General features: G+C 46.4%; 1 protein-coding gene across 2 annotated transcripts in view; it reads left to right on the top strand.

Moving 5' to 3' along the window:
• Positions 1 to 21,306, top strand: part of LARGE1 (LARGE xylosyl- and glucuronyltransferase 1) — a 537,914-nt gene that overhangs the window by 319,521 nt on the left and 197,087 nt on the right. For both annotated transcript variants that reach the window (XM_044281208.1, XM_044281209.1), the window contains exon 5: positions 6,482 to 6,605. In XM_044281208.1, coding sequence (XP_044137143.1) covers positions 6,482 to 6,605 — 124 coding nt within the window. The remainder of the gene's footprint in view (positions 1 to 6,481; positions 6,606 to 21,306) is intronic.

Here is a 21,306-nt window from a genome sequence, read left to right as displayed (position 1 = left end):
AAAGCTCGGAAGATCTAATCATGACACTGCTGAGGCAACTGCTTTGTCTAAAAGCTGCTGCCTCGACTGGTGCAGAATACAAAGCGAAGGCTTCCTTCAGATGAAAACTCCTCTGACACTTCAAGAGCGGCCTCAGGTTCACTGCGTAAGGGAAACCAGGAGGAATCTCTGGAACAATCCAGCGACCATTGTGAGGATTTTACAGGATTAAGGAGCATCCTTGAAGTTCAGATGTCTACAGGGCTGAGACACTGAAAGACTGAGCGATGCAATGCAGAATAATTCACAAAAACATAAGCGATAATTTAAAGGGGTTGTCTGGGCTTTTACTATTGATGTCATATACTCAGGATAGGTCATCAATATCCGACACCTGGCACCCCCGCCGATCAGCTGTATGAGGAGACGGTGCGCGCAGTGCGCACGCGTTGTCTCCCTTCTCTCTTCCTGTCCACTGCTGCTGTCTATGGTCTTTGCCATTGACAGCAGCAGTGAGCAGGAAGAGAGACGGGAGAGTCGGACCCCCCGATCTGATATTGATGACCTATCCTGAGGATAGGTCATCAGTAGTAAAAGCCCAGACAAAACCCCTTTAAAGGAATTCTTCAGGTTCTATGTAACAGTAATGGCCTATTCACACGACCGTATTTTTCTGTCCGCATCTGTTCTGCAGTTTTGCGGATCGGATGCAGACCCTTTTATTTCAGTGGTGCCACAAACATGCTGTTCGCATCCGCACTTCCGTTTCGCCCAGCAAAAAAGATAGGACATGTCCTTCTCTTGTCCATTTATATGGACAAAAATAGGCATTTCTACCATGGAGAAGGACGTTCCGATCCGCAAAATGCGGAAGGCACACGGCCTGTGTTTGTCCGCAAAAGCAGATACTGTCTTGTGAATGAGCGGTTAAAGGGTTTGTCCAGAACTAGAAAAGCATAGCTGCTTTCTTCTAAAAACAGTGCCACACCTGTCCATGGGCCATGGGTATTGCAACTAACTCCTATTCAGTACAGCTGACGTGCAAGAGCAGACATCACCCAGCTGTCTGGGAAGACAGCAGCCATGGCATCCATGTATCACTATGATCAGAGAAGGCAAGCTGTAAATTGCTTGATTCCAGAAGTGCAACTGTGGGTCCCTCTAGACACCAGGGCCAAGATCTGACATCTATATCTGCACACCTTATAGCTTTCTGGTGCCTCCGTAACTCCCCTAAAATCAATGCTTCTCAGAGAACATGCCGCTTTAATCCAGCATCCAATAGAATATGCTACCATTTGAAATTGTATCTATTGAGGCTGTATTAGAGTATCTGTGCAACCTAGGATGGTATGAATGAGGCCTAACATAAAGATACGTTTCCCAGATACACAGACCAATGTCTAGGTATATGTGTCCATGAATGGATCTTGTGCTGCACACAGCCATCAGCATTGTGAACCATACCTATGAGAGAGGCCATGTTACTTGGGTGAGCAGTAGGCAAGACATAGTACAGGGTCCTACTTTCGTTCCAAGCAGAGGAAATCTCAGAAATACATAATACCGCCATACAGTGTGCAAATAGGAGTGATCTCCATTCTGTACAGTGCCCAAACAACACCACTATCCACTACCATAAATCACCCAATAATTGCTGTGCCCAATCATTAACCAATTTATCCTTAGGAGCAGTTGTTCAAAAACCATTCACTTAAAGGGAACCTGTCACCAGTTTCAGATATATAGGCGGCATAAACTAGAGACAGGGACTGAAATGTTGGGTCATCTTACTTGTTTTCACCCACCATAAAACTGGTGACAGATTCTGTTTTAATTGTGCGCAAACTGGGCATTGGCCCATCGGGAAATTTCAGTCCGCCCCTGTAACATGTTGGAAAAATCACACCAAAATGCTTTTTTCTGGTCCTTAAAGGGGGGTTCCAGTCTTTCAATAATGATGACCTACCCTCAGGATTGGTCAATACCTGATTGTGGCAGTAGATTTAAAGGGAGTCTGTCACTTCCATATGGCCATATACAGTGCTTACATGGCTCTGTAGCACACCTTTACAGGATTGTAACGGTACCTTTGTTCTTTTCTTTAGACTTGCACCAGCAGGAAAAACGAAGTTTAATTCATATGCAAATGAGCACTCGCAAGTGCCCAGGGGCGGCGTACACTGTGTAGGTGCCCAGGCTGCTCTGCCTTCTTTTCACTTTACTCCTCCCCAGTCTCTGCCTTTGCCCGCCCTCCAAGTCCAGACCTATCGATGAGGCAAGAGACTTGGAGGGCGGGCAAAGGCAGAGGACTGGAGAGGAGTAAAGTGAAAAGAAGGCAGAGCAGCCTGGGCACCTACACACTGAACACCGCCCCTGGGCACTTGTGAGTGCTCATTTGCATATGAATTAAACTTAGTTTTTCCTGCTGGTGCAAGTCTAAAGAAAAGAACAAAGGTACTGTTACAATCCTGTGTAGGTGTGCTACAGAGCCATGTAAGCACTGTATATGGCCATATGGAGGTGACAGACTCCCTTTAAGTCTTGTCACTGAGGTCCTGAAGAGGTATTTTGGTGGATGGGGTGAAATAATCCATGAGGAGGCGGAGCCCTCCTTTTTTACTCTCACTTATAGCATTGACTGTAGCGTAAAAGGATCACAGAGCAGAGATGTCAATCACACTTTAGTCCCACCCACACGGAGTTGGTCAGCAGTGTAGACGACACAGTAGTGAAATAATAATAATACAATACAAGCATTATACATACTAATGCTCAGTTCTGCCATACATTTGTTCACATAGGGGAGCACCCATTTGGTTGCCTAGCAGCTTGATTAGGGTAGGTGTGCTGGACAGGTCCCTGTGGACTATCTACTCCAGGGAGTCCATTTCTACTCCTGGGTTTTTACTTCCTTTACCTGTTATGGGATTGGGTGGGATAGCGATATATCCCTTTTAGACTTTGCATACCTGCCCAGGGCTTCTGTCACCCCACTAAAGTCTTTTTGTTTTTTTGGGCTAGTTAAATTATACTGCGATATATGAAAATATATCGCCTCCTCAGCACTCTCTCAGTGCGCCGATGACGTCTTCTCTTTCGGTGATGTCATCGGCGCAGGCGCACTGAGGGAGTTCTGAGGAGGCGAGCCTCCTCATCTCAGAGCGCCTGCGCCGAATGAACTTATGCGCGCGATTTTTGAAATGCTGACAGGGCCGGCCGGAGGAGGAGATCGCGGCTGGCCCTGTCAATCAACACGACGAGGGGGCGGTTTTTTCTGCAGCGACTACCAGCAAGTAGATGCCCTACTTGCTGGAAGAGACCTAATTTACATATTATAAAAGTTTGTTTTTATAAGAAACTGCTGAAGGAAAGTAAGTAACACCATTATATTTTCATATATCGCAGTATAAGAAATTTAACTAGCCCCCCCCCCAAAAAATGACTTTAGTGGGGTGACAGGAGCCCTTTAAACCTGGCACCTTGCCACAAGGTATTATGGTTATAAATTTAAATGGGTTTTCCAGGGGTTCGATACTGATGGCTTATCCTCAGGATACGTCATCAATATCTGATCGGTGGGATCGAACCCCTGGCGATCAGTAGATTGAAGAGGTGGCGGCCTCTTCCTAGACCAATGACGTCACATTAGTTGGTCACATGGCTTATTTCCAGTTCAGCCTCGTTCAAGTCAATGGGCTTGGGCTGCAATACCAAGCACAGCCACTGTATGTTGTACGGTGCTGTGCTCAGTATGCTGTGAGGAGGTGGCAGCGCTCATTCGAGTACCTTGGCCTCTTCAGACAGCTAATCGGAGAGGTGCCGGGAGACTACTGCCGCAATCAGGTATTGACCAGTCATCATTATCGAAAGCCTGGAACCCCCCTTTAAAGACCAGAAAAAAGCATTTTGGTGTGATTTTTCCAACGTTACATCAATAAATCAAAGTTTATTGTGTCTGTGCATATATATGGTTTAAGTGGACCTGCCCTTTAAGGGACCTGTCAGTCAATTCGGTAGTTCATGGGTCAGAGTTCACCATGGTGCCCGACACTTTAATGTACTTTGAATACAACATCCAACGAGCTCATTTAGGGCATCATCTTGTACTAATACATGAATGCTCCCATTAGATTCTCAACATGTGTCTGTCTCCCTGGAAATATACCCATTGTGACTCCAGTTACAGCGTCTGTAACACAATTATGTAAATAGCTGATTAAGTACATAATTGCATTAAGAAACTTGACAAAACTGATCGCTACATCCTGCAACAATGTCACGTATCCTCCCGGCGCCCATAACTTACAGCTCGCAGGGCGTTCCTTTGTTAACGGACCGCTCCACTAATTCCCCGGAGATGGAATTAGATTTTAATGGATATCATTTGAATATCAAATGAAAGTTTTTTTTTTCCTTGGAGTGCGCCGGGGATGACACATATCCATTAGTCTAAAAGGAGAAGGGGCAGAGGAAAAAAGCAAGATTTTACTTGTATTCATCTACTAGATGGTTTCTCTTTGTAGTAAAACTAATGTCGGTTTCCATGCTGACGTCAATAGTCTTGGAGAGGAGGACATGAAAGACAATGAGCCAATGGAAAAGCTGAGCCAAAGATAAGCAATGCCGATACTTGATGGAATGTTTCGAATGCCATGGAGTTTCTGATCCTCCAAAGATAATACTTCTGACAGCTTAGAGTTTGCTAAAATGTTCTGCACCCACACGTTGTACGAAACTTTCTAGACTGGAGAGAGATTTGTGCTGCAGAGGAATTAGTACACTAGATACAACTGTAACAAACCCTCACCTTTGAGAAATAGCAACCCTCAAGTTCAGGGAAAAAAAAATCACATTAACTGGAGACGGAACAGAACATGTACACAGAGACATCCTGATCTCTGAAGATCCACCAGTTTCCATGCTCCTCTTCTGTCATCCAAGATGGCCGACTGCATCTCAGACTACATGACGTATACTGTGCATTTGGTACTTTATGACACTTCCTGCTGCCCTCCGATTGGCCAGCACTGCTCAAATGCTGGCCAATCCAAGGCTTGGGATGGACAAGCAGGAAGTGTTGGCCAACTTGGATGGCCTAAGAGGAGCCCAGAAACTGGTGCATCTTCAGATATAAAGTTGAAAAGGAAGATATTCCCAAGTTAATGTGATATTTTTATCCTGAGGGTTGCTTTAGGTATGTTCAGGTTATCCTTATCAAGATTGTTTTCACTGACATCCTACAGAGATATTGAAGATGGAGAACAACTGAATCACAAAGCATGATAGAAGTTTTCTTTATACATACATTAAAGGGATTGATGGTTTAGAAAACCCATTGCCAAATATATTAGGAAATTCTCAGTTAATAGAGGGGGTGGGTCCCCTGTTTAAGATACTTATCTGTTAGGCCAGGTTCACATCTGCGTTGTGAACTCCTGAACTCTGATCCGGTTACTGTATCCGGCATATACGCTGGCTTTTGGACAGACAAAAAACACGCAGTATTTTTTCTCTGGATGAAAGCCTGCATATATGCTGGAATGTGGCTGGATACCTGCCGGAGTTTTTATTTTGGGGAATGGGGATCCGGAGGTACACAGTGGTATCAAGCTATGTTGGATATAGTGAACAGACTGCTGGAGTTTACAGCGTATATGTTGATACCACCTTAGCTAGACAGGAGAACAGCTACTTAGAGCATCTCTTTAGCTCTTGAACAACCAACATGTCTGTGCAGTACAAGGACAGATCATTGATCTCAGTGGGCACCACGTAATGCTTCATTTCTCCTGTAGAGGCACTGCAGGGAAATTGAACACTTGTCAGGTTGTCCTTATGATTACAGCTAATCAAGGATATTCTCTGAAGCAGTACACCCACAAATTAGCTGTTTTTGGAAAGATTCTACTAGAATTTTTTTTATTTTTATAAAACCTTTAAAGATTTGAATCCCCTCGCTCCCCCCAAAAAATTTTCAAGCCATGTTAACAAGATAAACCATACAATTGTGATCAAACTTTTGTCACCGCAACTGATTCCCAGATTTAACTTTTTCTGATCTCCATTCTTTACGAAAAAGTGGCAGAATGTGATCGGCCGTTCTCCATCAATATGAATGGGAGGAAGTTTTTTGTGGCAAAACCTCTTTGGATCTAATTCTGCTATGCAGCTTTAGAAGCCTCTTTCCTGCCAATTAAAGGATGTAATATTGATAACCTGTCCTATAAAATATCTGATCAATAAGGGTTGACCTTCCATTACCTATACCAATCAGCAGAATTAAGGGGCTGTATCACCTTCATTAGGCACAACGCTAGTTAAAGTGGCTGTGCCTGGTACTGCAGCACAGTCCTGTGGCCCCTTCATTCAGCTGATGGCAGGGGTGTGAAGAGCCTTTGACTAGCAAGAGTTGGTGTTAAGCGGAGATTTTACGAGGCTTTGCTCATTATGCCATGCCCTGGTCCTTCATAGGTTGATGTTTCATTCTTGTCCTTTGCAGGAGAAACCCACTACACTTCCACCTCATCGCTGATTCCATTGCCAAGCAGATCCTGGCCACACTCTTCGAGACCTGGATGGTTCCTGCAGTGCGTGTGGATTTTTATGATGCAGATGAATTGAAGGTAAGAAATAAAACGTAACAACTTCCAATGCGCAATCAAAATAAATGTTCAGCCCTCCAGATATGAGCACGGACGACACACTTCAAATGAAGCCGGGAATAAAAATTATTCTATAGACTGAGGGCTCAAAGTAATGTTCCTTCTATAATGAGCTGTCTGGATATGATGCCAGCAGCAGGCAAAACTGGACACTTCCCAGGGCCTACTGAGGAACCGTGGTGATCTGGTTTACCTTGTCAGAATAAGATGAGGGCAGAGGGCCCATTGTGACCTGATATCATCTTGAACACCAGCAGGGCTGCTGACCTGCTACCAGTGGAGATGTCCACCTCATGTGCCAATCTACTGCCTTGCATACTTCATCAGAGACTCTCTCTGTATTCAAATTCCTATGAAGACCCCTTCTTTAAAGACAGCTACATCCAAATACAGCTCATAAAGGGAGGCCCTGAGCTGCCTCTGCCCTCTTTGATGTTTATCTGCCTTGGGTTATATACCCCTATAACCTCAGACACTTACATTTCTATTCTGTGTCATTGGCCCAGCAAGGACCATCTTGAAATGTAGCTCTATTCACGCTGCATCGTCATCATGCTGCATAAGAATTCATTGGGATACATTTGAATCAATGGAATTTAAAGGGGCTGTCCCATGAAAAACATTCTACAGTTTTCAAACCAGCACATGGATCTGAATACTTTTGTACTTGCATGTAATCAAAAATTTAGCATAGCCACTGAGTTATTCATTGAAATATATCTGTATAGCGCCACCTGCTGTTAGCTTTTTTTCTAATTTCACTGTCCTGCTGACAGGACATATACATATACACATACTCTGTGAGAAAGGCGGCCAGCTTGATATAAATCCTGCAGAGCAATTGGAGAAATGAATGGGGAGATCTCTGGATCCATGTGAGGTACAGGGCTGGTTCTAGCTTTGTTAGTAAGAGGTTTTCATGTATTAGATGCATGTATGATTTTCAGTTTTTACATTATTCATGGGATAACCTCTTTAAATCTCAAGAAAATTGTATTATACCTTTCCCGTGCTGGGACAGGCGACATATCAAAGACGTTCTCTAATTTGAGATGATGCCAAGTTTACCCATCTGCAAGGAATGATGTGGTTGTCAGAAGTACTATTTTTCAAGGTCTTCCTCACTTGTGAATGTAATACCAGGGAAATAGTGAAGACTGACACACAGAGGGAGAACAGTGAGATAGAAAAAGAAGACATGGCAACTTTGTTTAGTGTTGCATATTACAGATATATCATTCAGAGTCTGTAGTGTATGTGGTGGCTACAGCTTTAAATTCTGATGTCAATGTAAAAATCCAGTGCACATATGAAGGATGGATGGGGAAAGACAGGATCTGATTAGCATTGATTGAAAGGCTGCGGATAGTCCATGTGCTTCTGTTTGGCTGATTGTACAGAGGGTGATGGCGCCGCTTCTCATACGGGTAACATGGCGCCTTCTGAGTCACCTCTTGAGATGAGTGATGAATCATCCAGCTCTCCCTCTCGTCTCTGTACTCTTCACTTCTAATCACCACCACTTGTTTCCAGCCTCCATTCAAAGCATTTTGCTGACCACATTATCTCCAGGATATGGTGAAGGTCACAGGGAGCTTGAAAAGCCCATATCAGCGTTCATGATGGGACCATTAAACAGTGTACGTGACTGGTTACTCCACCCGTCAACACCTCTATAATACAACCCCTAGGGGTACATTCACACAGCATTGTAGTTAGGCCTCTTGCACACGACCGGTGGTCCCCCGTGGCCGTATTGCGGCCCGCATGCAGCAGGTCTGCAATACACGGGACACCGGCCGTGTGCATTCCGCATCACGGATGCGGACCCATTCACTTGAATGGGTCCACAAATCCGGAGATGCGGAACAGAACCACTACGGAGTGCTTTCATGGGGTTCCGTTCTGTGCTTCCTTTCTGCAAAAAGATAGAACTTGTCCTATCTTTTTGCGGAATGGACGGATCGCAGACCCCATTCAAGTGAATGGGGTTATGATCTGCATGCGACTGGCCCATGGTCGGTGCCCGTGCATTTCGGACCACAATTTGTGTACCCCAACGCGGGCATGGACAGCACACGTTCGTGTGAAAGAGGCCTTAATATGAGTTCCATGCGGATTTTCATGTGGATTTCACAGCGTTTCCGCACCAAATCCACGCCAGAATATACATGTGTTGCTTGTGGACATGCTGCAGATTTCAAAATCCACACCGCAGGTCACTTTCCACTGGGAAAATTCCCACACCTTATACATGAGAGTTTGAAAATGTCATCTTTTTAGCTGATACTTTATTTCACACAAAAATCCACATGGAAAATCCACACATAATACTGACAGGGAGATTTGTCAAAACTGGTGTGAAGGAAAATTGGCTTAGTTGCCCATAGCAACCAATCAGATGTCACCTTTCATTTTTCAGAGCTCCTTTGGAAAATAAAAGGTGGAATATGATTGGTTGCTATGGGCAACTACGCCAGTTTTCCTTCACACCAGCTTGATAAATCTCCCCCACCTAGTGCATGTGGCCTAATGCAGACCACCCCCCTAATATAACAACCTCTACACTATACACTACCCCCAACCACAGAACAGCTGCACCACCACACTCCCTACTTCTACCTGATGCTGTAATTGTACAGAAATTATATTTAAGGGCATCTGTCAGCAGTTTGTACCTTGGAAACTGGCTGACCTGTTGTATGGGCGCTTGGCAGCTGAAGGCATCTGTGTTGGTCTATGTTTATATGTGTCCTTCATATACTGTATGCAAATGCGCATCTAGGAACCAGTGTCGTACTGGGGTGCCTAGGGCCCACCAGTAAAATTAATTCTAGGAGCCCACTGTACAAGCAAATGCTACCTTCTCACAGAGCGGCAGGCAGCAGTAAGAAACTAAAGATCTTTATAGGGGTCCAAGCAGCAGCTTTCGAGAAGGTGGGTTCCCAGAGAAAGAGAATACTGGCTGGCCTGCCTTTGTACATACAAGTCATCTTAGCCACCTGATCCCTCTATGATAATAAATTGGGTGGTCTGTTTAATAATCTACCCCGTTTTTTTATGGCTATAGGCTGGTTGATATGCTTTGCTGGGGGACGGGGCCCCGCTTTGTCACTGTGGGAATTCACCCGTTCCCCTGTGGGCCAGTCCAAGCCTGCTAGGAGCAATGGGGGAGTTGCATCACACCTAGAGGCTCTGCTCTCTCTGCAAGTGCTGGGCCCTCTGCACTTTCATTGACAGGGCCAGGTGTAATGACATTTTTACTGCCTGGTCCTGTCAATTAAAGTGCACAGGGCATGGCAGTTGCAGAGAGAGCAGAGCCTCTACCATTGATAATTAGAATGGGGGTCCCAAGTCCTCCACTCCTCTTCACTGTATGACCACAGAGTTTGAATGGAGCAGTGTTCACACATGCACACTGCTACTGCAGTCAATGTCCATGCCAAGCGTGACATTTTAGTTTTGTTGTAAATGCGGGAAAGGGTGAAGGGACTATGCTGAACTTTTGCACCAGAGCCCATGAACCTTAAGCTATGCCCCCTGACCATTACTGTATAGTTATCCACTATAGGACTGTAACACGGTCACCCACTGAGCACCATAACACTGTATCAGGCAACCACCCACCATTATACAACTACCAAACTTACCATAAACACAACATATTTGTCACGGTCCCTGCCATGATAGAAGTGAGAAGATCGGAGAGACTGGCAGCACATGAGAGTATCTGACAGTCTCTCAGTTTTTTCAGTGTTGTGTTTGGTAGTGGCCACACCTCTTTTCAGGTGCAGCTTGTATTCATTACTGAGGCCCTATTTAGTTCTGACTCACACTGCATACCATGCGGTAGATATTTCCCGCTGGAGTTGGTTGAGCTGGCGTGTTGTTCCTTTGGATCCCCTGCTCCTCCATTCGGCTTTAAGCTAAGTGCATTCTGTGCATTTTGTTGTTCTCTTGTGTGTGTTGTTGTCTAGGCCTCAGGGAGATTCTGATTCCTTTATCTGGGAAGGAACCAGTAGTCTCATTCCCTGCCACCATTCCTAGGGCCTTCTAGGGTCTTCAGGGCCTAGGTTACAGTGTATGAGTATTTCCAGCTTTAAGGTCTACTCATACTGGCAGGAGTCAGGAAGAGGTCTAGGAATTCCTAGGAGGTCACCATCCCTCTCCCTTAGCTTTATGACCTAGACTCCGGTCTATTCCTTCTGTGTAATTTGGTGTTATCCCTTCCCCATTACTCATGACAATACTACACTCACTATAAGGCTTCATGCACACAGCCGTATTTGCTAAATACCTATAGCGATTTATATCAAGCTGAAAGCTTAAGGGGAGTGTCTTTTCTGCTAAGGGGGCATGTCCATGTTCTCCCTATCACAACTCAGGAGGCAGTGGAAGGATGAAACTGAGCATGTGCGGCCATCTCAGTGACCTGGACCAAAAAAAAACAAAAAAAAAAAAAACAGCAGGTAGCGCTTTACAGATACATTTTATTGAACAACTCAATGGCTATACTAAATTTTAAAGGGAGTCTGTCACCCCCATATGGCCATATACAGTGCTTACATGGCTCTGTAACACACCTATACATGAATGTAATGGTACCTTTGTTCTTTTCTTTAGACTTGCACCAGCAGGAAAAACAAAGTTTAATTCATATGCAAATGAGCACTTGCAAGTGCCCAGGGCGGCGTACACTGTGTAGGTGCCCAGGCTCCTCTGCCTTCTTTTCACTTTACTCCTCCCCAGCCTCTTCCTTTGCCCGCCTTCCAAGTCCGGACCTATCGATGAGGCAAGAGACTTGGAGGGCGGGCAAAGGCAGAGACTGGAAAGGAGTAAAGTGAAAAGAAGGCAGAGGAGCCTGGGCACCTACACAGTGTACGCCATGTAAGCACTGTATATGGCCATATGGAGGTGACAGACTCCCTTTAAATTACATGCAATTACAAAAGTATTCACATTCAGGTGCTGGTTGGCACAACCCCTTTTAAAGATAGCCAAGTACAGAACGAGTCCCATCAGCGCCGGCACTCTGGAGTTCGAATCAGTAACACCCGCCCGCCGCCTGTGCCCCGCCCCCCGCCTTTCTGAAAGTGTTTTTTGTTTTTTTTAAAATACTTGACTGTTACTTTACTTTTCAAAAGGGGCGGGTAAAAGGGTATGGTCAATGGGCGGAGTCAAGGGGCGGCAAAATTAGCTTTTGCCTAGGGTGGCAAAAATCCTTGCACCAGCCCTGAGTCCCATAGAGAATGAGTGGAGTGGCAGAGCACATGCTCGACCAGTCACTCCATTCTTACCCCTACTCTCATGAAGCAGATGCTTATCTCCTAATTTGTGGATGACACAACTTCCATCCAGCTTGTTCACATTTTAATCCACAACTTAACTAACCAACAACAGGTGGGTGATCCTCTAGTGAAGTTCATCATCTACTAGCAAGAGGAGAGCTCTCTCTGTGGAGGATTTATCATGTATGTGCTTTACATGAACAGCAAATTTCAGCGAAAACTGTGTAATACTTAATTTGCTCTGTGGTGGCGCTGTGAAGGAATTGAACACTTGCTGTCAGGTTCACGCATTTGTTACTGATCCCTAGGGATCTCCCTGCAGCAGGATACCTGATCATCTGTAGACCCTTCTGTTAAGCGTACATGCATACGAACATTGTTTGTTTCCGTGTCCGTTCCGTTTTTTTCTTTTGCGGATAGGATGCAGACCCATTCATTTCGTTTTTTGTTTTTTTTGAGGATCCGAAATTTGCGGACCACAAAACACATACGGTCGTGTGCATGTAGCCTAAAAAAAGGGGATTTGTAAAGTGGACAACACCTTTTAATAGCTATCTTACAATGTTACTATCTACTAATTCCACTGGATAAACACGAGGGCCACCCTAGATGCCATAGTCATGTCAACATACTGCAGGATAATGCCCGGCCTGAGGGCTCCTATACAGAAAGTAATCACCTACATTTAAATAATGGAGACCACATCATTTTACATGATCAAGTGAAATGCAGATGGTAAAGCTCTGAAGCACAAAACAAGACTACATCCAAAAGCTGTCGAGAAGACTATAGTGCCCACAGCCCAGAGCCCGCTGTCCTGCTGATTGCCTTGTGCAGCAGGATGACAACAAGGCTCGGAACGCTTGCCACCTAATTACAGGAATTCATGGCACTGGAATTTAGATCCCACAAGCATACTGAGTGCACAGGGCGTTGTGCCATCAGCTAGGTATACGGGCATTGATACAAACAGACCAACTGTACTCAAGCCAAAGCAGGTGCAGTTTTAGTAGCCTTTAAATCTGAAGTGTTTGTGCAGATCAAATCTTAAAGGGTGAGTTTTAGAGCTCCTCACAAATCAACTTCTGCTATTGCTGGGGACAGTGTGAGGATCCATTCCAGCCTCCCCCTGTGATCTGTTCTGCTTATATTGACTTCTAGCTGCCCCTACATCCAGCAGTTCTCCTCAACCCTGGGGGCATGTCGTAATACAGGCAGTCTGCCAGTTCTATACTGCTCTAGACTTCCTTACTTCTAGGCCAATCACTAGTGAGCCCTATTCTAATCCTTGCCCCCATCCTCTCCACACATGGGGCCAGATTTATCATTAGCTCAGGTCAGAATAATGGTGCGAAAAAGTCCCAAAATAAAGTCCTAAACGCTAAAACTGCGCACAAATTTGCGACTTTTTTCTGCTCTGCACTATGCTCGCCAGTTTTCTGAAAGTGGGCGTGTTTCCTTATGTAAATGAATCTTTAGACAGATTTACTATTGGGACTATTTAAAAAGTCGCAAAAAAGTCGCAATTTCACTCCAGTGAGGACCATGCTTATCTTATGAGACTTTTTAATAGAACATGCTCCTTTTTTATAAAAACGTGCGACTTTTTCGTAAAGATGTGCAACTTTTGTAAAGCTGCTTACTGACGGATAAACTGCTACCGTCAAACCACATTTATTACAGTCTTAAAGAGCCGATCATAAATCTGACTTGGCTAAAACTGACTTTAGCCATATGTGAAAGTGGAGTGAGCTGTCAGAGTCATGATAAATCTGGCCCATGGTGTGTAAGAGACAGTTTATGCTCACAGCACACAGATCTTGGTCTCAGAATACACATTATCATGACAGCTTAGTGTCACGATCAGTGTGGGGGAAAAACTCCACACTAAACACAGGAGGGAAGGGGAACAGTAACTGGGCCTGGAAACTAGGGAAGGAACAGGTCACCTCCTAAACAACCCCAATCTGGACCCTAACTACCTATCAATATGAATAGACCTTGAAGGTAGGAATATTCATATGCTGTATACCTACAGTGCTGCCCATAATTATTCATACCCCTGGCAAATTTTGACTTAAAGTTACTTTTATTGAAGCAATCACAGCAATCAGATGCTTCCTATAATTGCAGACCAGCTTTTTGCATGTCTCCACAGCTATTTTTGCCCATTCATCTTTAGCAATGAGCTCCAAATCTTTCACGTTGGAGGGTCTTCTTGCCATCACCCTGATCTTTAGCTCCCTCCACAGATTCTCAATTGGATTCCAGTCTGGACTTTGGCTGGGCCACTCCAAAACATTAATGTTGTTGTCTGCTAACCATTTCTTCACCACTTTTGCTGTGTGTTTTGGGTCATTGTCATGCTGAAATGTCCACTGGTGCCCAAGGCCAAGTTTCTCTGCAGACTGCCTGATGTTGCCGGTGAGAATCCTCATGTATTGCTGTTTTTTCATGGGGCCTTTTACTGTGATTAGGTTCCCTGGTCCATTGGCTGAAAAACACCCCCGAAGCATTATGTTCCCACTAGAGTTGAGCGAACACCTGGATGTTCGGGTTCGAGAAGTTCGGCCGAACTTCCCGAAAATGTTCGGGTTCGGGATCCGAACCCGATCCGAACTTCGTCCCGAACCCGAACCCCATTGAAGTCAATGGGGACCCGAACTTTTCGGCACTAAAAAGGCTGTAAAACAGCCCAGGAAAGGGCTAGAGGGCTGCAAAAGGCAGCAACATGTAGGTAAATCCCCTGCAAACAAATGTGGATAGGGAAATGAATTAAAATAAAAATTAAATAAATAAAAATTAACCAAAATCAATTGGAGAGAGGTCCCATAGCAGAGAATCTGGCTTCCCGTCACCCACCACTGGAACAGTCCATTCTCAGATATTTAGGCCCCGGAACCCAGGCAGAGGAGAGAGGTCCCGTAACAGAGAATCTGGCTTCATGTCAGCAGAGAATTAGTCTGCATGTCATAGCAGAGAATGAGGCTTCACGTCAGCCACCACTGCAACAGTCCATTGGCATATATTTAGGCCCAGCACCCAGGCAGAGGAGAGAGGTCCCGTAACAGAGGATCTGGCTTCATGTCAGCAGAGAATCAGTCTTCATGTCATAGCAGAGAATCAGGCTTCATGTCAGCCACCACTGTAAGAGTCCATTTTCATAAGTTTAGGCCCAGCACCCAGGCAGAGGAGAGAGGTCCCGTAACAGACAATCTGGCTTCATGTCAGCAGAGAATTAGTCTGCATGTCATAGCAGAGAATGAGGCTTCACGACAGCCACCACTGCAACAGTCCATTGGCATATATTTAGGCCCAGCACCCAGGCAGAGGAGAGAGGTCCCGTAACAGACAATCTGGCTTCATGTCAGCAGAGAATTAGTCTGCATGTCATAGCAGAGAATGAGGCTTCACGTCAGCCACCACTGCAACAGTCCATTGGCATATATTTAGGCCCAGCACCCAGGCAGAGGAGAGAGGTCCCGTAACAGAGGATCTGGCTTCATGTCAGCAGAGAATCAGTCTTCATGTCATAGCAGAGAATCAGGCTTCACGTCAGCCACCACTGTAAGAGTCCATTTTCATAAGTTTAGGCCCAGCACCCAGGCAGAGGAGAGAGGTCCCGTAACAGACAATCTGGCTTCATGTCAGCAGAGAATTAGTCTGCATGTCATAGCAGAGAATGAGGCTTCACGTCAGCCACCACTGCAACAGTCCATTGGCATATATTTAGGCCCAGCACCCAGGCAGAGGAGAGAGGTCCCGTAACAGACAATCTGGCTTCATGTCAGCAGAGAATCAGTCTTCATGTCATAGCAGAGAATCAGGCTTCACGTCAGCCACCACTGCAACAGTCCATTGGCATATATTTAGGCCCAGCACCCAGGCAGAGGAGAGAGGTCCCGTAACAGACAATCTGGCTTCATGTCAGCAGAGAATCAGTCTTCATGTCATAGCAGAGAATCAGGCTTCACGTCAGCCACCACTGCAACAGTCCATTGGCATATATTTAGGCCCAGCACCCAGGCAGAGGAGAGAGGTCCCGTAACAGACAATCTGGCTTCATGTCAGCAGAGAATCAGTCTTCATATCATAGCAGAGAATCAGGCTTCACGTCACCCACCACTGTAAGAGTCCATTTTCATAAATTTAGGCCCAGCACCCAGGCAGAGGAGAGAGGTCCCGTAACAGAGGATCTGGCTTCATGTCAGCAGAGAATCAGTCTGCATGTCATAGCAGAGAATCAGGCTTCACGTCACCCAACATTGGAACAGTCCATTGGCATATATTTAGGCCCCGGCACCCAGACAGAGGAGAGGTTCATTCAACTTTGGGTAGCCTCGCAATATAATGGTAAAATGAAAATAAAAATAGGATTGAATGAGGAAGTGCCCTGGAGTCCAATAATATATGGTTAAGGGGAGGTAGTTAATGTCTAATCTGGACAAGGGACAGACAGATCCTGTGGGAACCATGCCTGGTTCATTTTTATGAACATCAGCTTGTCCACATTGGCTGTAGACAGGCGGCTGCGTTTGTCTGTAATGACGCCCCCTGCCGTGCTGAATACACGTTCAGACAAAACGCTGGCCGCCGGGCAGGCCAGCACCTCCAAGGCATAAAAGGCTAGCTCTGGCCACGTGGACAATTTAGAGACCCAGAAGTTGAATGGGGCCGAACCATCAGTCAGTACGTGGAGGGGTGTGCACATGTACTGTTCCACCATGTTAGTGAAATGTTGCCTCCTGCTAACACGTTGCGTATCAGGTGGTGGTGCAGTTAGCTGTGGCGTGTTGACAAAAGTTTTCCACATCTCTGCCATGCTAACCCTGCCCTCAGAGGAGCTGGCATTGACACAGCTGCCTTGGCGACCTCTTGCTCCTCCTCTGCCTTGGCCTTGGGCTTCCACTTGTTCCCCTGTGACATTTGGGAATGCTCTCAGTAGCGCGTCTACCAACGTGCGCTTGTACTCGCGCATCTTCCTATCACGCTCCAGTGCAGGAAGTAAGGTGGGCACATTGTCTTTGTAGCGTGGATCCAGCAGGGTGGCAACCCAGTAGTCCGCACAGGTTAAAATGTGGGCAACTCTGCTGTCGTTGCGCAGGCACTGCAGCATGTAGTCGCTCATGTGTGCCAGGCTGCCCAGGGGTAAGGACAAGCTGTCCTCTGTGGGAGGCGTATCGTCATCGTCCTGCCTTTCCCCCCAGCCACGCACCAGTGATGGACCCGAGCTGCGTTGGGTGCCACCCCGCTGTGACCATGCTTCATCCTCATCCTCCTCCACCTCCTCCTCATCCTCGTCCTCCTCGTCCTCCAGTAGTGGGCCCTGGCTGGCCACATTTGTACCTGGCCTCTGCTGTTGCCAAAAACCTCCCTCTGAGTCACTTCGAAGAGACTGGCCTGAAAGTGCTAAAAATGACCCCTCTTCCTCCTCCTCCTCCTCCTGGGCCACCTCCTCTTCCATCATCGCCCTAAGTGTTTTCTCAAGGAGACATAGAAGTGGTATTGTAACGCTGATAACGGCGTCATCGCCACTGGCCATGTTGGTGGAGTACTCGAAACAGCGCAACAGGGCACACAGGTCTCACATGGAGGCCCAGTCATTGGTGGTGAAGTAGTGCTGTTCTGTAGTGCGACTGACCCGTGCGTGCTGCAGCTGAAACTCCACTATGGGCTGCTGCTGCTCGCACAGTCTGTCCAGCATGTGCAAGGTGGCGTTCCACCTGGTGGGCACGTCGCATATGAGGCGGTGAGCGGGAAGGCCGAAGTTACGCTCTAGCGCAGACAGGCGAGCAGCAGCAGGATGTGAACGCCGGAAGCGCGAACAGACGGCCCGCACTTTATGCAGCAGCTCTGACATGTCGGGGTAGTTGTGTATGAACTTCTGCACCACCAAATTCAGCACATGCGCCAAGCAAGGGATGTGCGTCAAATTGGCTAGTCCCAGAGCTGCAACGAGATTTCGCCCATTATCACACACCACCAGGCCGGGCTTGAGGCTCACCGGCAGCAACCACTCGTCGGTCTGTTGTTCTATACCCCGCCACAACTCCTGTGCGGTGTGGGGCCTGTCCCCCAAACATATGAGTTTCAGAATGGCCTGCTGATGTTTACCCCGGGCTGTGCTGAAGTTGGTGGTGAAGGTGTGTGGCTGACTGGATGAGCAGGTGGAAGAAGAGGAGGAGGAAGCCGAGAAGGAGGAGGTGGCAACAGGAGGCAAAGAATGTTGCCCTGCGATCCTTGGCGGCGGAAGGACGTGCGTCAAACAGCTCTCCGCCTGGGGCCCAGCTGCCACTACATTTACCCAGTGTGCAGTTAGGGAGATATAGCGTCCCTGGCCGTGCTTACTGGTCCACGTATCTGTGGTTAGGTGGACCTTGCTACAGATGCCGTTGCGCAGTGCACACTTGATTTTATCGGATACTTGGTTGTGCAGGGAAGGCACGGCTCTCTTGGAGAAGTAGTGGCGGCTGGGAACAACATACTGTGGGACAGCAAGCGACATGAGCTGTTTGAAGCTGTCTGTGTCCACCAGCCTAAATGACAGCATTTCATAGGCCAGTAGTTTAGAAATGCTGGCATTCAGGGCCAGGGATCAAGGGTGGCTAGGTGGGAATTTACGCTTTCTCTCAAATGTTTGTGAGATGGAGAGCTGAACGCTGCCGTGTGACATGGTTGAGACGCTTGGTGACGGAGGTGGTGTTGGTGGTACATCCCCTGTTTGCTGGGCGGCAGGTGCCAACGTTCCTCCAGAGGCGGAGGAAGAGGCCGAGGCGGCAGCAGCAGAAGAGGCCGAGGCGGCAGCAGCAGAAGAGGTAGCAGGGGGAGCCTGAGTGACTTCCTTGGTTTTAAGGTGTTTACTCCACTGCAGTTCATGCTTTGCATGCAGGTGCCTGGTCATGCAGGTTGTGCTCAGGTTCAGAACGTTAATGCCTCGCTTCAGGCTCTGATGGCACAGCGTGCAAACCACTCGGGTCTTGTCGTCAGCACATTGTTTGAAGAAGTGCCATGCCAGGGAACTCCTTGAAGCTGCCTTTGGGGTGCTCGGTCCCAGATGGCGGCGGTCAGTAGCAGGCGGAGTCTCTTGGCGGCGGGTGTTCTGCTTTTGCCCACTGCTCCCTCTTTTGCTACGATGTTGGCTCGGTCTCACCACTGCCTCTTTCTCCGAACTGTGAAAGTCAGTGGCACGACCTTCATTCCATGTGGGGTCTAGGACCTCATCGTCCCCTGCATCGTCTTCCACCCAGTCTTGATCCCTGACCTCCTGTTCAGTCGGCACACTGCAGAAAGATGCAGCAGTTGGCACCTGTGTTTCGTCATCATCAGAGACATGCTGAGGTGGTATTCCCATGTCCTCATCATCAGGAAACATAAGTGGTTGTGCGTCAGTGCATTCTATGTCTTTCACCGCTGGGGAAGGGCTAGGTGGATGCCCTTGGGAAACCCTGCCAGCGGAGTCTTCAAACAGCATAAGAGACTGCTGCATAACTTGAGGCTGAGACAGTTTCCCTGGTATGCATGGGGGTGATGTGACAGACTGATGGGGTTGGTTTTCAGGCGCCATCTGTGCACTTTCTGCAGAAGACTGGGTGGGAGATAATGTGAACGTGCTGGATCCACTGTCGGCCACCCAATTGACTAATGCCTGTACCTGCTCAGGCCTTACCATCCTTAGAACGGCATTGGGCCCCACCATATATCGCTGTAAATTCTGGCGGTTACTGGGACCTGAGGTAGTTGGTACACTAGGACGTGTGGATGTGGCAGAACGGCCACGTCCTCTCCCAGCACCAGAGGGTCCACTAACACCACCACGACCATGTCCACGTCCGCGTCCCTTACTAGATGTTTTCCTCATTGTTATGGTTCACCACAACAACAAAAATATTATTTGGCCCAATGTATTGTATTCAAATTCAGCGGGATATAAATTTGAGGCCTAGTATTTAGGCGCTGGGTGACCGGTATGGATTTAGTGACAGAATTAGACTTGGAAATGCACAATAGCGTGTGTGTGAAGTTATTCTGAATGACCCTATGTGCACCTTGAATATTATATACCCTTTTAGGGATAGATTTCAAATAGCTCTGATATAGCAGAAACCACTAAATTATGAAATTGCTAAATTGGGAATTGTATTTCAACCCAGAACAAAAAATGTGCTTTGACGGACACTAAATAACTTTCCCATCCACAACAGGACAGCGGTAACGAGAGATTTAGCGGGATATAAATTTGAGGCCTAGTATTTAGGCGCTGGGTGACCGGTATGGATTTAGTGACAGAATTAGACTTGGAAATGCACAGTAGCGTGTGTGTGAAGTTATTCTGAATGACCCTATGTGCACCTTGAATATTATATACCCTTTTAGGGATAGATTTCAAATAGCTCTGATATAGCAGAAACCACTAAATTATGAAATTGCTAAATTGGGAATTGTATTTCAACCCTGAACAAAAAATGTGCTTTGACGGACACTAAATAACTTTCCCATCCACAACAGGACAGCGGTAACGAGAGATTTAGCGGGATATAAATTTGAGGCCTAGTATTTAGGCGCTGGGTGACCGGTATGGATTTACTAACAGAATTAGACTTGGAAATGCACAGTAGCGTGTGTGTGAAGTTATTCTGAATGACCCTATGTGCACCTTGAATATTATATACCCTTTTAGGGATAGATTTCAAATAGCTCTGATATAGCAGAAACCACTAAATTATGAAATTGCTAAATTGGGAATTGTATTTCAACCCAGAACAAAAAATGTGCTTTGACGGACACTAAATAACTTTCCCAGCCACAAAAGGACAGCGGTAACGAGAGATTTAGCGGGATATAAATTTGAGGCCTAGTATTTAGGCGCTGGGTGACCGGTATGGATTTAGTGACAGAATTAGACTTGGAAATGCACAGTAGCGTGTGTGTGAAGTTATTCTGAATGACCCTATGTGCACCTTGAATATTATATACCCTTTTAGGGATAAATTTCAAATAGCTCTGATATAGCAGAAACCACTAAATTATGAAATTGCTAAATTGGGAATTGTATTTCAACCCAGAACAAAAAATGTGCTTTGACGGACACTAAATAACTTTCCCAGCCACAACAGGACAGCGGTAACGAGAGATTTAGCGGGATATAAATTTGAGGCCTAGTATTTAGGCGCTGGGTGACCGGTATGGATTTAGTGACAGAATTAGACTTGGAAATGCACAGTAGCGTGTGTGTGAAGTTATTCTGAATGACCCTATGTGCACCTTGAATATTATATACCCTTTTAGGGATAGATTTCAAATAGCTCTGATATAGCAGAAACCACTAAATTATGAAATTGCTAAATTGGGAATTGTATTTCAACCCAGAACAAAAA

Source organism: Bufo gargarizans, chromosome 2 (assembly GCF_014858855.1).
Source record: "Bufo gargarizans isolate SCDJY-AF-19 chromosome 2, ASM1485885v1, whole genome shotgun sequence".
Lineage (NCBI taxonomy): Eukaryota > Metazoa > Chordata > Amphibia > Anura > Bufonidae > Bufo > Bufo gargarizans.
This window is presented reverse-complemented; position numbering and strand designations above follow the sequence as displayed.